At 35.3% G+C, this 19,407-nt stretch overlaps 1 protein-coding gene across 1 annotated transcript; it reads left to right on the top strand.

Annotated features, from left to right (window-relative positions):
• The first annotated feature begins 339 nt into the window (after nucleotides 1–339).
• Nucleotides 340–18,995, top strand: Rab1 (RAS oncogene family member Rab1). Its single transcript, XM_067101489.1, has 7 exons — nucleotides 340–930; nucleotides 8,472–8,544; nucleotides 11,191–11,238; nucleotides 12,077–12,220; nucleotides 13,258–13,389; nucleotides 17,089–17,301; nucleotides 17,618–18,995. Exons 1-6 carry the CDS (start codon nucleotides 908–910, stop codon nucleotides 17,287–17,289), a joined length of 621 nt encoding a protein of 206 aa, XP_066957590.1. The 5' UTR covers nucleotides 340–907; the 3' UTR covers nucleotides 17,290–17,301; nucleotides 17,618–18,995.
• The last annotated feature ends 412 nt before the right edge of the window (nucleotides 18,996–19,407 follow it).

Below are 19,407 nucleotides of genomic sequence, written 5' to 3'. Positions count from 1 at the left end.
TTACAGCTAAAAACACACGCTCACACATATATATATATATATATATATATATATATATATATATATATATATATATATATATATATATATATATATATATATATATATATATATATATATAATATAAAGTATATGACGAGAGAGGAGAGTAAATTGAACACACCGGGATTTATTCTGCCTTACTTCTCACCTGAATATTTTAACTTACCTGCCATTTTCTAATTTTTCCGGAAGATCCCGTGTGCGCCTTATAATAGTCGAAATGAGACGCAAATACCCACACCTGGGCACCAAAGCAAAAAGGTAGGCAACACGTATAGTTAGAGGTATGACGTCAATGAGTAACAGGTATGACTGGCCAGTATTAAGTTTATCAACGGTTTGTCCGTCACGACTCTCCGTTTTAAGCAAATACTTGACACAATTACAAAGCCCATGAATTTCTCTCGCTCTTGCTCTGAGTCAGTCCCGAGTCATGTGGTCGTAGTTCCGATGATTCAGAAATATCGCTCTTGCTCAAAGTGACGATCTCGACAATGGAAATTCAGTTACGTGGTTCTTTTGACGTAGTTTGCAAGCAGACTTGGCTCTCGTTTTAGCCTTCATGGTTGTAAAAATCCCCGTCCTTGCTCTATTTGTTGTGGAAAAATAAGTAAAAATGGTTTAATTAAGGGTAAAACGCACCAAGAAGCAAAAGAAAGACGGGGAAGATCTCGTTTTGTCCGGGTGCGCGTTTCATACCGTGTCTATGTGGCATGACGTCATGAAACAGTGCAAACGCCACAGAGAACGGCCATCTTGTAGCGAGTAAGGGGAGGGACTTCATACCAATTCTCCGTGTCTCTGTGTTATTGTTCGTGCGCCGAGAACCACACAACTTTTACATTAAGAAGGAAGCGTCGTGAAGATGTCCACCATGAATCCGGAGTAGTGAGTATAGTCGTGAGACGGCGCCAAAAGGGAATTGTTATTGTGGTGGCAAGGTCGATTCTCGTCTGTCCTCTTTGATCACCTGATCGCTTTTTGACGTTTGGCAAATGAAAGGCAAATCCCACACTATTGTCCTTCTCCCCTCTTCAGGACTTTCATCGATTTCTCTTGATGTTTTCGACGCCATAGGATACCCGCTGCTGAAGGATTATATTCATTTTCGTGGGAAAATGACCAAAAGGCGATGCTGCTGTCACAGTCAGCTGAGTGAGCCAAGACGGGGGTTGTCATGTACGAATCAGCTGCTGCGCAATTGTTTGACAAACGTGGTGATTTTGGACGCTTTGCTCTAACGAATCGGCCGTAAATGATGTCTAGCTTATTTCGGCGATGCATAATGAGCATTAAAATCGAGATAAAAGGTCTATTGCTGCTCATGGTTAGGCTATGGTGCACACGATGTTAGGCTGGGCGATCAAGGTTACGTAGCCTTATGTCTCGGTAATTTCCATATCATGGTGACTTTTGATATTTGCTTCGTTTAACTAATATCTGGGTGTTTTCTTATATATTGCTCTAACAATCCAGTTGAGGGTAATAGGAGCCCTAACGTACATTATTCTTGAACACATGAACATGAATTTTTCCTACTCTCCATTGTATGTTATTTGATCATTGTGATTGGTACAAATAACTGGGGTTAGTTTCCTGAGCCTCTGTATATAGTATTTAAGGGAGAATTCCATTGTTAAATAGGTTTATGAGATGGAGAAGAATATTTTTTTTTAATCACCTGCTTGAATGGTCTAAAAACAAATTACAAGTTATATTTCCTTCCCCAAGCAACCCGACTTTATGCACCACAACCCATAGTGTAGCCTAAACTACAGTGATGCAGTCTGATCTTACCTTCATTACTGTAGCCTAACCCAGCGTGCTAAGGCCCACCTGGCTGCATCTCCCACCCCTTTCATCCTAACCTGGCCAAGAGTACAAGTCATTAAAGTGGAATACATAAATTCAGAGATTTAATGTTGCACTCTGACTCATAACTGGCAAATGGGCCACCTATATCTACCCTAAACATCACAGACTGCATCTTCCTTACCTTATGGTTGGAAGGCACAGCTAAGTGTTTCCACTTTTAATGGTCCCAGTAATTCACCTCGGTTAGCCAAACTGTTTTGTGGAAGAGAGGCATTTGTTAGTTGAAGATTATTACCAGATACAGTTATTTTGCATGTAATATTAATTAAGTTAGTGCATTTGTCATCGGCAGTTCTTGCACAAGAGCCATTGTTAAGATTAATATGTTTTGTAGTGAGAACTAGGTGTCAGAGAGCATCAAATAATTTCATCTGGAGTTGGGAGTTTCTGTGGGTTAAAAAAAAACTGCTCAGCAATTACATAAAGCGTGATCTTATACACATTGGACTTTAAAATATGATGCAGAATGTGAATGTGTAACATTATTCATTTGCCTCACATATTTTCAATGTAAAAATTCCATGGTGACATCCAAATATTTCCAAGAATTGTGTATTGGCAATAAATGAAAAGTATGAGCATTACCCGATTTTGTGTGCGTTGTGAAAGAGCCTTGGGGCCGGAATTCTTGCAATTGGATCAGTAGGCTAGCAAAGAGTGTACCAAACTCTTAGGCACATATACTCAAGTTAGGTAATGGAAAAGTAGGCTAGACCCAGCACATTCTATACAAATAGTGATGCCAGCAGAGTAAATTTTAAAAACCTAGACCGAAAGCTCAGGTAAACCCAGATCCCATTAAAAAAAAAACCAGGTAGCAAATAACCCTCCGGAACTACTACTCTATCTTTAAATTGTCATAAACATCAGTGCTACTTACTTTAGATCTATTATCTCATCATCAGAATTTCATAAGGAGTGGCCATTTTGTTATTGGTCTTCGCACTTTTCAACCTTTCAGAATATCTACGGTATGTTGTTCCTTCCTGAAGATCATGTATTAATTCTTGTTTTGGTTCCCGTGTCACGCAGGTCTTGTTGTGCTTAGTGATCCTTTGTCGCACGAATTCTATTTCTTGTAGATTCAGGTTTCAATGCATTTGTTGTTTTTGTATTAACACAATTCATTTGTGAAAAAATTCTCGTGACTTCAGCCAAGGAACGGGGCAGAACTGTTAGGTCCGTCATGAAACGTGATAGCAATTCATATTTAGTTTGGCCAAGAGCATTCTTTATTGTACTCAGGTTATTCCAGTACTCTTATATCTTCATATTTTCAGAAAAGGGGTGCAACTCCTTTGATAATCTAAAGCTCCAACATTCATCATCATGATCATTTAGCCGATCTTCAGAAATTAGATTACTAAAATTAATTCTAGATTTGCAATTGACATTGGAGATTTGGGATTGCTGGCTACCTTTGGGTCTAGGATTTTAAGCTTAGCAATTATGCCATCATCGTCAAAAGAAAATCCCTTTTATTTACGAACATAGTTCTATCAAGAATTTCAAGCAGGCCTTCTTAAATCTACAAATACAATCACTGGAAAGCTTTTCCTTATTTAACAGGGCCATTGTTCTCCCTCGTAAGTACATATTTTCGATGTCCTTGCGTAACAGTTTGTTGCTGGGATCAAGTTCTGAGTGTTTGTTTTGCATAAGAATCTCTTCTTTGATAAATAAAACTAAAGTAGTTTTATATTCTAGAGACACCGCAGAATATAGGTTATGTAATCTGAAAGCCTCTGATTGAAATTCAAGATTTAGAGTATTTATCTTTTGCAACACATATTGTAAGAAACATAGCATGTGTTTTCTTCCATGGTTAGTTAAATGCTCATATATTCACTGGGTGCCATCTGTTTTATCTGTTTTCATATCTGACAAAGTAGAGCCCAAGAACTTCCCTTTGTTCTAGAATAATACTTATTATCTTTGCTCTGGATAACCATCTAGTCTGTCAGTTTGGGAATTCTATGATGAGCAGTTTCCACATCATCTTGGATAATGGCAAAATCATTCTGCCTTTTGCTACTGCAGGAAAAATATGATATCAGGTCTTTCAAAAGTGATTCAGAAAAATTATGGTAACACTGATACAGCATAGCTTGGACAAAGCACAAATGAGTGGCATACGCATCCAAGAATGAAAACTGACGGCACGGAATGTTTTAGCAACCTTTGAAACCCGCTTTTCTTCCCCATCATAATAGTACAGTTATCGCTACCAGATCCTATGACATTTGACAAAGGGATATTTCTTTCTTTGAAGAGAGCTTTAACAATATTAAATAGGCCTTCTCCTGTCCCACTTTTGACCACAACACTGTTAAGCAGGGCATCAGCAACATCAAGTTTTACTTTGTCAAAGTAACGGATTACTATAGCCAAAACTTGCGTCACAGAAATATCCGTACTTTCATCAATGTTTAGAGAAAATTTTGGCCTTTGATATATTTCGTTAAGTTCTAACTTTTCGTAACAGGCAATACCGTCTTGGATGACTTATGAAAGCTTTGACCTTTTCACTTTTATTTCTTGGGCAATATTGCTATCTGGGATTGCTCTCTTGCAAACATCAGAAAGATGGTTTACATGTGCAAATGGAACATGGTGTTCAGACAAAAAACCTGCAAATAATGCCTCAGCCTTTAGCAATATTTGCATTTTCTGGTTCTGCTTTCTTTTTTGGCAGACTCAAAATTTCTCATATGCTTATCTATATTCTTGTGAGCCAATAACATTGACGTACAGTATTTGCATTTATTGTTGAAATTCCACAACAAATACAGTAGCTTTTGTTTTCATTAGTGCTGTCGCTTTTCAACCAGTCTTTAAATTCAGGTTCCTCTAACCATTCAGCTTTGAAAGCTTGTTTGTACCACATTTTTCCCATGTTCTTTGGTGAAACTTCACTCTTGTTGATAATTAATGGATGCACAACTCGTTAAAAAGCACTTTATCGAATGTGTAACTGATGACTACTGTACTGGGCCGGCTGAATCTAACGGACTGTGCATCTTATCGGCCGAGTTCGTCTTCAACTTCGGCTCACCAACCCATCCCTCTAACAAGTTAGAAAAGACACACACATGTACGAAGTGCATGCTAGAAACACTCTTATGTCATTATTAAGGCTGTATTCATATGCAAGATTATTCGTGTTTACACTAATCATTCAACTATTCGTATGTTATTGCTACGCACTATGTATGGTGCGCGTTGTGCAACAATGATGTCCACGACTCCACTCCACTGATTCCACTTGTGCAACTAATGAATCTTTTTTTTTTTTTTTTTTTTTTTTTTTTATTAAGTCAGCACCTATTATTGACATGGGGATTTTTTCTAATTTTTTATCCCTTTTCCATGAATATATATATATGTATGTATGTATGTATGTATGTATGTGTATGTATATATATATATATATATATATATATATATATATATATATATATATATATATATATATATATATATATATATATAAAATATATATTATATATATATATATGTATATATATATATATATATATATATATATATATATATATATATATATATATATATATATATATATACATATACAGTTTATGGAAATTGGAAAAAACCAGATTTCAGTAATTTTCCTAATAAAAACCTACAGGATGCAAAAAAACCCATATCTAGATGGAAAAACCCAGCACTGGCATCCCTGTTGTAAATATATAATACGATAAGCATTTTTTTGGCCTAAACATTCAGAGGTGAAACAACATACTCTCTAGTCTATTTGCCTTAAGTTAGCTAAGCCAATATGCCATAGGCTATTCTATATACAGTACAGTACCAAGTATAAAAGGCTATTCTGTATACTAAGTATAGTTATATTAGGTGTCCTGGAAGTAACTGATCTCGATCCTGTTCTCTCAGTTTGAAAGTTCAGCCGTATTTCCATCTTTACTCGCAGACGTTTCCTGTGTCTGCCTTATCAGACTCATGACAACAGAGGAGTTTCAAAATGATCAAGATAGTGTACTTTGTCCCTAGGTGCAAACAAGCAAACAAAACATTAAACATAATTTGGTAAGAAATCAAGAATGTTTATTATCTAGACCCAGATAGAAATGGCATTATGTTAAAGCACCAATTAAAAGGTCTTCCTCTCCAATGACTAAAGGTGGTCTACCCATATTGACAGAATCTTAACCAACTGTTGTAAGCAGTCAGCTTGTATAACGAGAACTTTCAGACAGAGATATCAACACTGTGGGTGGCGATGATGAGACTAGTAATAGACTTGTTCTCCATCATGTTTGCCTCACCCAGCTAAGAATGGCCAAATAGATGCATAATATGCAGTTTCAGAAAAAGGTTGAGAATTTGTATGACTATCCCTATGAAATTGGATAGCCTGGGTCATTATCTATCAACACACCTATTAAAACCATAAAGCCTCTTTCATTTCCACCTAAATCTTGGGAACTAGTGTCAGATGCTCTCGAACTTTAACGTGCTCTGTATCGTAACCCTCCTAACATCTAGCATATATCATTTGCACTCTCTTTAACCGATGAAAAATTGTTTACCTCACTGTATCCCCACCACTTTCAAATCAGAAATATGTAACTACTGGGAAACAGGTTGTATTTTTAGTCTTGTAGACAAAGGTGGATGAAACTGGAGTATTTTTTCACATGTCTGTCACTGAGTCACCTTGACAATGTTATTGCAGTGTCTCTTGTACTATAAGGAACTTGCAATCAAACTTGGTACAAGGTATGCAAGTACTGTATGCATTAAGCAGTATTGTTTGTGACTCCTTGTATAAGTCATACGTACACTGCCATCACAACTCGGTGTACCCAACTTGAAAACCTTGTCCCTAACTTTTGACTTGAAGAGGTTAAATCTTCATATTTGGCATTCATATTTTACAATTGAAGTTTTTCCCTTTTGTTTACGTATATGCTTGTCCATCTGTCGTTTGTAAGTTTATGTCACCAGAGCTGTTTGGTTGAAGAAATTTGTATAACATGGTACAAGGGGCAACCATCAGACATGATATATATAGTAGGGCTGTTTTAACAAATGGTTTAGTCAAAAACACCTGACAGAATAGAAACTGCCAAATGCATTTGCACCACCACATCTGTTACAATCAGTGGTAATAACTGTAATGAAGTTTTCCCTACCGGTTCAGAAGTTAATGGATATTTAATGTCCCAGTAATGCACAAAACATAATTGAAGACTTCAACTACTCTTTGGATAGAGATAATGTAAATATAATGTTTGTGAAGTCTGAAAACTCGAGATATTATGAGCCCAAAAAGTTGTAGCTATTATATGGTCATTTCTAGCATGTCTGATTGACCTTGGGTCTGTCTGCGAGACATGAGTTTCTCAATGGCAAAGTAGCAATTATTTGCCCCCACTTTCATCCTGGTCAGTCACAGGTTAGTAATTGCTTGATGGTTGGTAATCTCTCTCAGTGAATCAATTACCAGTATCCTGTCTTGTAACGTGATTTTGGATTGAGTTCTGTATCTTTACAGCCATGTGTATGAATTTTACCTAATCATCACCGTTGTGCAGGTTTATATGATGGTTACATTGTATAATCTTTTTGAGTACTTTGTTCATTGTTATTGACATAAGAACGGATAGTGTGGGAGCCATGTGCTCACTGTTACCTCAGTAGCTATAGAGTATTATAAAAAGCTTGTACATTTTCTTTCATGGTTCTGTCTCATCTTGCTTATTCTTTGTGCCTCCTCACTGGATTTTTTACTGTTTCCTATAGTGTGTGGACCTTGGCTAAGTGTACACTTTGAATTACAAGACCAGTGCTGTTCCAGCTGGATTGTGAAAATTAGAAAAGGCTTCTTACTCTATAAATATTTTGTTCCCCTGACATAGCCTAGATTTCTTAAAACTTGAAATTTGTCCACTAATTAAAAAAAAGTGGACTATCATTAACCTTGCAAAATCAGTATGTTCGCTATTTAACTAATGTACATTCCAGTGACAAAGCCATGTCAATCAATATTCGATTGTTGAGATTCTGTAGATAAAATTCATTAGATATAATTTGTGCATACAGTATTTGTGCAGAAATCCCAACTAAAATATATGTAGATTCAGTATATCTACAATACTAAAACTGAATTATTTCAAAAGTGAATGCTAAATGTGAGGTGTATGGAACACAGAGTAGGCGTGGCCAAAATCTGGAAGGGTTAATAAATATCAATAGGAAAATATTGATCAGAAATGTAGACTTGGAGCAGTTAGTGTCAGTTGACGTTTAGTACATGAAAATGGATGAATATTTCAAGTCTTTGTAATTGTTTTGAATAATATGACTTCCCCATTATTGTAGCATTGTGAAGTTTAGTAAGAACCATTAATTTATTCCATTAATTAGTTTACTTTCACATATTGTTTTGTCAGTTTTCTTTGGTAGTCTACAGTACTTGAAAGTTAGAAGAACTAAATTTCAAATCTTGCTTAGTAGCTGTTAATTTGTCATGAACTGATTTTTAACAAATTTTTCTTTCTCCTTTACAGTGATTATTTGTTCAAGCTCCTCCTAATTGGTGACAGTGGTGTTGGAAAGTCTTGTCTACTGTTAAGGTTTGCTGTAAGTATACTTTTATGACATAATTTACACATGCTCTGTGTCACAATCTCTAAGTATGATTACGCTATTGTATGCATTAAAGTCTAGTATTTTTAAGTTCTGTAGTCAAGCACCTGTTTAGTTTTTCATTCCCACTCTTACTTTTACGTATACTGTTCTGAATGACTTTGTTATTCGTTGTTTTACATTGGCTTTTAGATGTGCCTTTAATGCCATCATATCTCAGAACAGTGTTTTCTCTTACATTCCAAGAAATTTTTAGCTTGTGATCAGGTATTAATTTCACCTGTCCACTTGGTTTGTTTTTCAAGTATTAAGGTGTCCTAATGCCATTATTTCTCTCAATTTTTATTACTGTGTCATTTTGTTGGTGTTTTTGCCAATTTTTTCCTTGTTCCTCTTGTCTTTCATTTGATAACTGCTTTCTCCTCCTACTAAATTGAATGCATCCTGTTATGCTGACTCATAGTTCCATGGGTTTTCCTCCTGTTGTGTGTTGGTAATGTTTGCCTCATAACAGGTATTGTAGCACAACTTGAAAGCAGTGTGCTATCTGAAGGTTGTGTCGTGTATATAAGAAATTGTTCTATCATCTTTTGTCAAAGTACTGTATTTTTTGCACACCCTTTAACAATGTTTTTAAAGAAAATAGGAAAGCCTGGTTATTTTGTCTCATTACTAATGGAAGAAGGTTCAAGTGTGCATATTGTCAAGCAGTTCACACATTTCTAATCTTCTACCCTTGTGAATGAGAGGTGGAGTACTTAAGGTAGCATGTTGTATATCTGGAGTGCAGATTATTGTTATACTCAAACATTCCTCTTCCCAAGTGATATTGAATGGAAATTTGGTTTTTTATGTAGAATCTTCAAACAGTTGGGTAAAAGTTTTCATTTGAATTTTGTGATGTTGATAAATTTTGTCCTGCCTTTGTAAATGATTGTAGTTCTGTATTAGCACGCCGAGGATGACTTGTGAGTTGACAGGTCTGTTGAATTTTTGTACTTTTCAGGTCTCTTGACCAATGGAGAGAGGTTTGACCAGTCCTTAGGTTCCCCAATCATTTGTAACACTTCCCTTCCTCCATTCCATTTCAGTTGTATATTTGATGCCTGTTGTTTGTGGGTATTTAAAGTTGTACCAGTGTTTATATTAAATCCTTGTGTTTCAGGAGTATTTGTTAAATACTGTACTGTACTTACAACATTGTGCAATAGTAAATACTGTACTCACAACATTGTGCAATAGTAAATACCGTACTGTACCCACAACATGTGCAATAGTAAATACCGTACTGTACCCACAACATGTGCAATAGTAAATACCGTACTGTACCTACAACATTGTGCAATAGTAAATACCGTACTGTACCCACAACATTGTGCAATAATAAATACTCTACTGTAATCTGAGCATTGTGCAATAGTAAATACTGTACTGTACTCACAACATTGTGCAATAGTAAATACCGTACTGTACCCACAATATGTGCAATAGTAAATACCGTACTGTACCCGACAACATTGTGCAATAATAAATACTGTACTGTACTCTCAGCATTGTGCAATAGTAAATGCTGTGCTGTACTCACAACATTGTGCAATAGTAAATACCGTACTGTACCCATAACATGTGCAATAGTAAATACCGTACTGTACTCACAACATTGTGCAGTAGTAAATACTGTACTGTATGTACAGACATAATGTCAAATAGTAAGCCACACAGTTATAGAGTAAGGTTTCTAAGAATTATTAGTACTCATATGTGTACTGCTGTGGAAGTAAGCTTGAGATTAGGTTTGTAATATCCTGAAGGTGAGATTAGATTTGTAATATCCCGAAGGTGAAATTAGATTTGTAATATCCCGAAGGTGAAATTAGATTTGTAATATCCGGAAGGTATCAGACAGTTACAGAGATTGAGTAACATTAGTTTTGTTTACATGAAGTAGTCCAGCAACATCATAATATTTTCTCTATTTTTGATAGCGTAGTCGCTGTTTCATCCTCGAGGAGTTACCTTCCATGGTCTACCAAGTAATTTTAAAGTTGAAAGATTATATAAACTAAGCTCTGAATGTCTGATTGTTAGGACGTTTATATATTTTCACGAGTCACTTACATATATACAGTACGGTATACAGTACGCTGGTTTTCAGGTAAATCAAACATAAAATTGGCCAGAGAAAGAAACGTTTCTTAAGGGCTTTTTTTTTTTTATTGGTTTAGCAAGTAAATTGTGTCATATGATTTAATGGGCCACATGAAGTATCCATTGAATTTATTGCAATAGAATAAGTGAACGTTTAAAATTCCTGACTTTGTTAATGATTTGTAAGGTAGAAAACTTCCACCTTTTGAATAATCGCTGATAAGAGTTGTTCATTAGCTCAATTCTGGCCATTTTTACTCCGTTAATATTTCTAGTGTTTTTGTCTAATGTATTCCTTATACTTTTGGCCTGCATACTCCTATGGTGTTGGTTTTTTGCATTTCCCAAAATGCAAGCCCATGTTTCAGCTAAGCCTGCCCTTTTGGACACTACATGTACTTGTTGAATTATATATCTCCAGTGGTATCTTAATTATTTTTGTCTTAACTTATATATTCATATAAGAAAAACTAATTTCTTTTTCTTTAACAGGACGACACCTACACAGAGTCTTACATCAGTACGATAGGCGTAGATTTTGTAAGTAAATTTAGAATTGCATTTTTTTTTTTTTTTTTTCCATGTAAGTTGTTTAAAGAATTTTATCCAAAGGCATATGTTGTAATTTCATTGTTTTTGTAAAGTAGTTTAGATTAGTTGCCCATTTTATTAAGATTTTTGTTTTTCACAGTTTTTCAGACAAATTGATTTTTTTATCACGGGTATCTCTACAGTGTACATTGCTTCCAATTATTGTAGGGTATTTTGTTCCTGAAGTGTAACTAGCCATTTGTAGGGAGTAATATAGTTTGTCTACTATTATGTGTTGAAATGTGAGGCCAGTCTGAAGGGGGCTAAAACTTTCATTTAAGAGGTCTGGTTACACTTTTGTAAACAGCTGAATATGTGAATAGTAACAAGAGATAAGTATGACCTTTATTTTGTTAGGTTTTTAATCCATGTTTGAGCACCACAGTAAAGTTTTCTTCTGTTCAGTACTATCATTTGAATAGTAGACTACTGCATAGCAGTGATTTAATTATTTTACCAAACATTCTGATGAATTTCACAAACAGTGCTGTAGGAAGTAGCTAAGTGATCTATTTTTGGTTTATGACAAACTGGCGTTGTGGCCGGTTATCTTATCCTTAAGGTGACATACAGGATACGTAATATGACATTATCTTATCCTCCTTCCCCCCATTGTAGCTGGCAACCCCCAATGTGATAGTGCAGACTAGTGTATTAGCATTCCGTCTAGATGTTATAGAATGAAGTTGCACTGAACCTTTCCTAGTTTTGTTCAGTAACCCTCTGTGTTCTTGTTAAGTGTTTTTCCACTGTGCAGTATAATTAATAAATAATTTTTTACCCTCAGAAAATCCGAACTATTGAATTAGATGGTAAAACTATCAAACTCCAAATCTGGGACACGGCTGGTCAAGAACGATTCCGAACAATTACATCCTCGTACTATCGTGGTGCTCACGGCATCATAGTTGTATATGACACTACAGATCAGGTCAGTAGTGGTGTAAATTATCATAATAGCTTACATAAGTAGTGTCTATTTGTTGGTATGCAGTCATACATAATAGAACAATGGACTGTGGTTCAAACTGATAATTATATGTTGTACCAGGTTTCTGGAGCACATTTGCATCAATTTTGTTATTCCAAGAACTGCTAGGTTTGTACATTAGGATATGTATAACTAACCAATGGCTTAATTTCATCTTTATAATGAAAGCTTTTAATGATTACGTTCATAGATGTAAGTGTACATTTTAATTCTTAATATATAGTAGCTCTAATAACATATTTGTCTTGAGGCATCTGGTTTTGCTTACTCATCTTACTGTTGAGTACTGTACTCTACTACTAAAGAGACTTTCAAACCATGAGGGAGGTAGTCTCCAGCATATTGTCTCATGTAGACCCTTTATAAATATCAAAGACAAAATAAAGAGCCTGGAATGTTTTCATTTTATACTGTTTTCCATGTAAGGGTGATAATTTTTTTACCATGTACATTACTGAGTGATTTAGCCAGATGGAGAATAATTATGGTATATTTACCAAAATTAGTTGAGAGAGTACATAGGTTCATAATCCTTCTGATGAGTCATTAAAAAAATTTTATTTCCAATGCAGGAAGCTTTAACAGTAAATTACCCTTTGTTCCCTGTATAAAAGCTCCTGTACATGAAAGGGGAGGCTAATACTTTTGTTTCCCTCTTAAGGGTGTAGCGCCATCAGTGCACCTAGGCATTAAGATTTGTTGCAGTGTCCCTTTGACTGCCAGCTGCAACCCCTTTCATTCCTTTGGCTGTACCTCCATTCATATTCTCATTCTTCCATCTTATTCTCCACCCTCTCCTAACAATTGTTTCAAAGTGCAACTGCGAGGCTTCCTCCTGTTACACCTGTATAATCTTTTTTACTATCAACTACCCTTTCAGCATGGAATGACCTCATAGGTCCCAGTGGCCTTTGGGCTAAATTGTATATTCCAGTTCCAATGAAAGATATGACACTGATGCTTTTGTATCTTTTCAGGAATCCTTTAACAATGTAAAGCAGTGGCTACAAGAAATAGACAGATATGCCTGTGAAAATGTTAACAAGCTATTAGTAGGAAATAAGTGTGACCTTACTCACAAGAAAGTAGTTGACTATCAGACAGCCAAGGTAAGCTTAAGTGTCCCTGAGTAGAAAAATGTTAATTTGTTTAAAATGTCATTTATGTATTAAGGGAAAAGGCTTGGATACTTGAAGAGTAGTTGTTGGGAAGTGGAACGAAGTTGTTAGCTTGAGTTAGGAAAATACAACACTGCTTTTAACTCTTTGAGCACAATAGAACATAATTCTACGTCTGGGCATTTTACTCCCTCTTGTGCCATTGGACAGAATGTCTCGGGAAAAATATTTAAAAAACTCAAAAAATAGTTTCCGACGTATTACCAAGAGTTACTTTGCCAGGCATGTTGGAACGATGCAGAATGCTTAGGAAAAATATTTAAAAAAGGAACCCCAAAAAATAGTTTCCAACGTACTACCAAGAGTTACTTTGCCAGGCATGTTGGAGGGATGCAGAATGCTTACTGAGTGGCCCCAGCAAAGAGTTGGCATACTTCAGGCCTTAAGAAGCCGTCAGAAGTTCATTTAGTTGCGTGTGATATCGTAAACAATTACCATTGTGTATTGTCAAGTTTCTCTCGCGATAACTCTTATTTGAAGGTGTGGTAAATGTAAAGGAGATGGCTGCACGAAGCTATCATTAATTAATATCTTATGTTTAAGCAATATAGGAAAGGTTGTACTGTAATTTAGTAAAGGTGAGATTGGGAGAAATGTAGAAAAAGGTGCATACAATTAAGTAAAGGTGAGATAATCTGAGAAATTTACTGAGGTGATGAGAAATTTACTGTGTTTAGTTCATGGTTTTATGTTCATCCCCGATGGCTGGTACTAAACATGGAGGAAGATTTTATGTTCATCCCCGATGGCTGGTACTGAACATGGAGGAAGCCCCTCAGGGTGCCGAGTTCATTATCAGTTCTTTGGGGATGGAAGTAAAAATGTAAACAAAAGGTGGTAAATTTCCTGTTATCTCTACATTTCTCAAAATCTCTCACCTGTCCTGTATTATGTATACACCCTTTTCTATAGGCTTCCATCAAAAAAATATTACATCAAACAATATCTTTGTGCAGCTGTTTCCCTTACGTTTACCGAAGGTGTTTTACGTTTACCGAAGGTGTTTTTTGCTGAAAATTTTAACAGACTTGTGAAGCATCTACTTTGGTTTATTCAAGAAGCCAGAAAGGTGTTATTGGGGCCTTGCGTAAGGGCCAAATTGCAAGCCGTCTTGATGTTTCTTTTATTCAAATTTTTGCATTTCAAATTTTTGCCATGAAAGATATGTATACATTTATATATAAATGAAAAGGAATTGTATCAGCTATACGATAAAAAATAATTTGCTAAGACATGGTAAGCAAATTGTCATTTTCAGTTACACTTAGCTCTATATTTTTTTTATACTTAAGGGGTAATTTGATGATTTAAGGGTGAAATTATACCATTTGCTAAAGAAATGAAACCAAAATGATCTCTCTAGGATAAAGTTTAACAACACTAGAGCAATTTAAAAACTTTCTTGTTTAGTGTAGTGGTAACTTGTGGCCACATGAGAAGTTTTCTGTTAATTTTCTATCAATATCTCTCAAATTTTTGTCCAAAATGTATAAAACTGTGTAAACGAAAACAAAAAATCCTATAAGCTACACAATAATAATTTCAAAATACTGCACTAATAGTTTTGTGCCAAGATTAGTGAAGTAAGTCATACAAAATTTCATTTTTACCACTATAAAGTAAAACACTTGATAAAATTTTGAAGATTTAAGGGTAAAGGTCAATCATTTGCCAAGAAACTAGACCAAAGTGACCTTTCTAGGATAAAAATTAACAATGCTAAAGCTATTTATAAAAAAAAAACTTTTGCATTGTGATTTTTTGCTGCTCACAGTGACAGGAAATATAATAAGTGGTGGGGGCGAGAGAGTTAAAAAGTCCTCAGATCTCATTTCTGCAGTCAACACAGTCATAAGCACTGAGGGCCTCTCCATGGCCTTCAATGTTATATCCCTGTATAGCTTACTCTATTACTAGGTTAAAAATATCCAAAGGTGGTCTTATTAGACTCCAGCTCTTATTTCAGAATCAATCTAGGAACCCTTTGCTTAATTCTTTCAAGTACTCCCTGCTTTCATGATGCCAATCTATTACTTTTTAGATACTTTTGAATATCCATAAACAGAAGGCATAAATTCATTCGTTCTTTATGCTTGATGATACTGTATTTGCCAGATTATGAAAAAACCTCTTGTTGATTTACTTGGCATACATCTAAATTGACCATTGTTCTTCACCTTTTACCACCTTTCTTGGAAGGTATTGTCCCATTCTTGAACACTGTCCCTGCACTCTTATTACTCATTGAGTAATGTTGTACAGCTCAGGTTTTGGCACCTACTCTTTCTGGTCCTATCTGTTGCTTTGTAGTGTTTGCAAATTATGGTTGGTTTAACTGCAGGGTATTGGTTATCAAAGATAGATTCAACAGAGGTGAGGGGTAGGGGGCTGTCAGAGGCATATTTTCAGGCATCTTATTGCTCTTGCTGCCAGTTTACACAGTAGCCAGTACTGCTGTTTGTCATTGTACAGCTTAAGATTGACACCTTTGCATGTGTAGAATAATGTATCCATTTCATTTTCAGCTAAGAAAAAATAAAACTTGATAATCATGATCATGATGTGCTAGTAGGGTTGTATTGTTTAATATGTTCTTGGAATTAATTACTCCATTAGTGTCTTTTGTAAAACAGTAGCAAGCTGTGTGACTTTGTCTTGTAGGCTTCAGTTCTCTAAACCAAAACTTAGAAACTTGAAGTTTACGTAGATAAAAAAAAATTTGCATAATGAAAGATAGTAAATATATTTTTTGAAAGGCTTTTTAGACTGTTCCTAGAAGTGAGAAAAATGGGTATGGCAGCAAACAATTTGTCTTGTATTGGTGGCAGGAGAATAACTTTGAGGATTTATTTTCTTGTTCCACAAGGTTTAGGAGAATTGTAATTAGAGAGAATACCAGTGAAAGAGGAAGCACCAAAATATTAGGGAAGTAAAAAAAGGGAAGATATCAATATCATGAAAGAAATTGTACATCAAACACCACTTCCACATATTAATGTTGTGTGGGTATTTGAATTTGATACATGTTTATATATGCATTGAGCTGAAGTAGGGAAACATCATTATATTTGTGGCCCTTACTCCTAACAGGGTTACAGTATATGTAATTTGGTGTTTTTGCATGCAGATAGTATTTTTTTCCTCCTCCGTTTCAATTGCAATAGATTTTTTCATCCCTGTTTCAATTGCAATACATTTTTTCATCCCCTTTGTTACCTATATATTAAATTTTAATCTTTAGCTATTCAAGCTCCTTGTATGTGTACTTAATGACAATGTTGGTCAGTTATTCAGGTGTCAGAGAAAATTACCTTTCATTCCTTTTACTGTACAGTACCTCCATTCATAGTTTCTCTCTTCCATCTTGCTATCCACCCTCTCCTAACAATTGTCTCATAGTGCAACTGTGAGATTTTCCTCCTGTTACACTTTTCAGACCTTTCTGTGCTATCCGCCCTCTCTAACAATTGTTCTTAGTGCAAGTCCAAGGTTTTCCTCATGTTACACCTTTCAGACCTTTCTGATCTCAATTTCCCTTTCAGCACTGAAGGACCTTGTAGGTCCCAATACTTAGCCTTAATTTTGTATTCTATTGTATTCAGAGAAAACTACATATGTATCTATTTCCAGGAATATGCTGACTCCTTGGGAATTCCATTCCTTGAAACCTCAGCTAAGAATGCTACCAATGTTGAGCAGGCCTTCATGACGATGGCTGCTGAGATAAAGAACCGAATGGGACCACCGTCAGGTGCTGCGGGAGCTGCGCAGGGGGTTAAGATTAGTCCTAGTGCTCCTGTTGAAGCTCAATCAGGTGGTGGCTGCTGTTGAACACACTCATAGGTATAATGGTTTTCTGTCTTGAGTATGTAGTAAAACTGATGTCTCGTGTTCTGTTTTTTTTACAGGGTGCATAATTTATTTGTGTTTAGTCATATTTGAGACATAGAAAGTAAATAATACAGTATGGAAGCATTTTTGCTAGTTTGAAGGTTTGGGGAACTGAAATTACATTAATTTGTTATAATGAACATATGTTCATTAATGTTGAGTACATTATTTCATTTTTTGAATTATTTTAGGAAATGGCCCCCTTTGTTTTATTCTTGAGCATTAGTTAAATTTTGAAGAATCTGATAGCACTTATTTTCCTCTCCAGGCTAACATCAACGTTGAAGAGGTCTTGAGGCAAATAGTAATTGCTGTATCTTCACTTAAATTAACTTGAAAAGGCATAGGCGAGACCTGAGGAAGTTGTGTGTTACAACCAGTGATAACCAAGTAGTTGAAGAACTGTGAAGGGTACGGTGCAGATTGACTCGATCAACAACCTGACTGAAGTAATAGGCTAAAGTGTGATTTTGGAATATAAAAATGAAAGCCTCTGTGCATTTTTGGCAGGTGATAAAACTTATGATTTGGTTATATTTTTTTTTCTCTCTCTCTCTCTCTCTCTCTCTCTCCCCCTGCTGCACCACATATTTGGCATATGATGGCTAACGTTAGAAAAGACATACCTTTCCCTTTGAGAGTTCAGTGGAGCTGTAAAGTATTTTGTTTTTATTTAACATGGGATTCATTAACTCTGTCAACATTCACTGTTGAGGAGTGGAGTATTTTGTTCATCTGAGGGATTGACATCATTTCGAGCAATGTGGAGAGACTATCCAATTTTTTCCCCCTTTCGAACGGAGAAGTACCGAGCTCGCAGATGATGCTGAACACCGTTACTACATCCTGTCATTGGAAGTGGATCAATGGCTGAACACTAGGTCGAAGTGCTGAACCAATGATCTTATTTATGGAGGCACGAAAGTGATCATTTCTAATTTATGGGAGGTACGAAAGTGATGTCGAGTTGATTATTGTAGCTCTTTTGCATATATTTTAGTGGAATGCTATTAATCAACTTCCCATGTGCTCTTTTCTTTTTTTAATTGTATAATTTCTTTGGGTATATAACTTTTGTAAGTTTTCTGTCAAGTGAAATAAGATATAGTATTATATGAACCTTAATAGAAATTGGGATCTCGATATATATATATTTTTTTCTGAAGCAAGTTGCTGCCGTAACAACGTTAGATACACATTTGGTCTGTTATGCATATTAGTATCACTTGCTCCTATTCTGTTATATAGCTAGGCTATCCCACAAGCATGCTAAGTATATGCAGCACATTTGCATTATGGGAAAAATATTAAACCTACAGGCTTAAAGAAATTGGTTCTAACTTTTATTCTGTCAAACCCAGCTAATGTGCACACTTACCTTTTTGATATAGGAATTGTATATTAGATAGCTAGTAGTTTAACGTGTTTTTTTAACAGTTGTAGTGAATTTCTCCTATAAAATTCTAAGAGGTTTTGAGACTTTTATTGTTGATAGTTTGAAAGTGAGGAAAATATTTTAAGAGGGCTGTGTGCACTTTAGTGGCTTTATAGTGAAATGATGAGGCCATTCCATCTCTTTTTCTATTGATCGAATCTGACTTGTATATGAATGAATGAATGTTTCACAAGTAAACTATGTAAAAAGATTGTCTGGTTTCCTTATCATTTAATTTTGCGTTGTGTAGATATTGAAACAAATTTGTCTGATAAATGTACTAAAGTATATACAATAAATATCTGGACTCGTAAAAATTCAAACACTGTCAAAAAATTTAATCTATTTTACCCCTGGATATTTGAAGACTAACCAACATGATTTTGTAACTGTTTGAATGATTATGATACAATTCATGGAAATATCCTATAATGTATACAGATTACCCAGTCATAAAATTTGTTGCAATAATTAATATTCATTTTGTAACACCTAAGGAACTCTACGACGTATAGCTAGTTAAACTAAAGTATGATGGTTATTGGGTTAATAGTAATATCTAGTGAGCTATCATATTATTCCTGCATAAAAACTACTTCTGTTATCAGTTGATGATTTAATGA

Source organism: Macrobrachium rosenbergii, chromosome 57 (assembly GCF_040412425.1).
Source record: "Macrobrachium rosenbergii isolate ZJJX-2024 chromosome 57, ASM4041242v1, whole genome shotgun sequence".
NCBI classification, from domain to species: Eukaryota; Metazoa; Arthropoda; class Malacostraca; order Decapoda; family Palaemonidae; genus Macrobrachium; species Macrobrachium rosenbergii.
This window is presented reverse-complemented; position numbering and strand designations above follow the sequence as displayed.

What these genes read in the sequence shown, in the direction of transcription:
- Rab1 (XM_067101489.1), top strand. Translation starts at nt 908, where the DNA reads ATGTCCACCATGAATCCGGAGTA. An exon ending in TCCACCATGAATCCGGAGTA is followed by an intron (nt 931 to 8,471) that starts GTGAGTATAGTC and finishes TCTCCTTTACAG; the next exon opens with TGATTATTTGTTCAAGCTCC. An exon ending in TTGACTATCAGACAGCCAAG is followed by an intron (nt 13,390 to 17,088) that starts GTAAGCTTAAGT and finishes ATCTATTTCCAG; the next exon opens with GAATATGCTGACTCCTTGGG.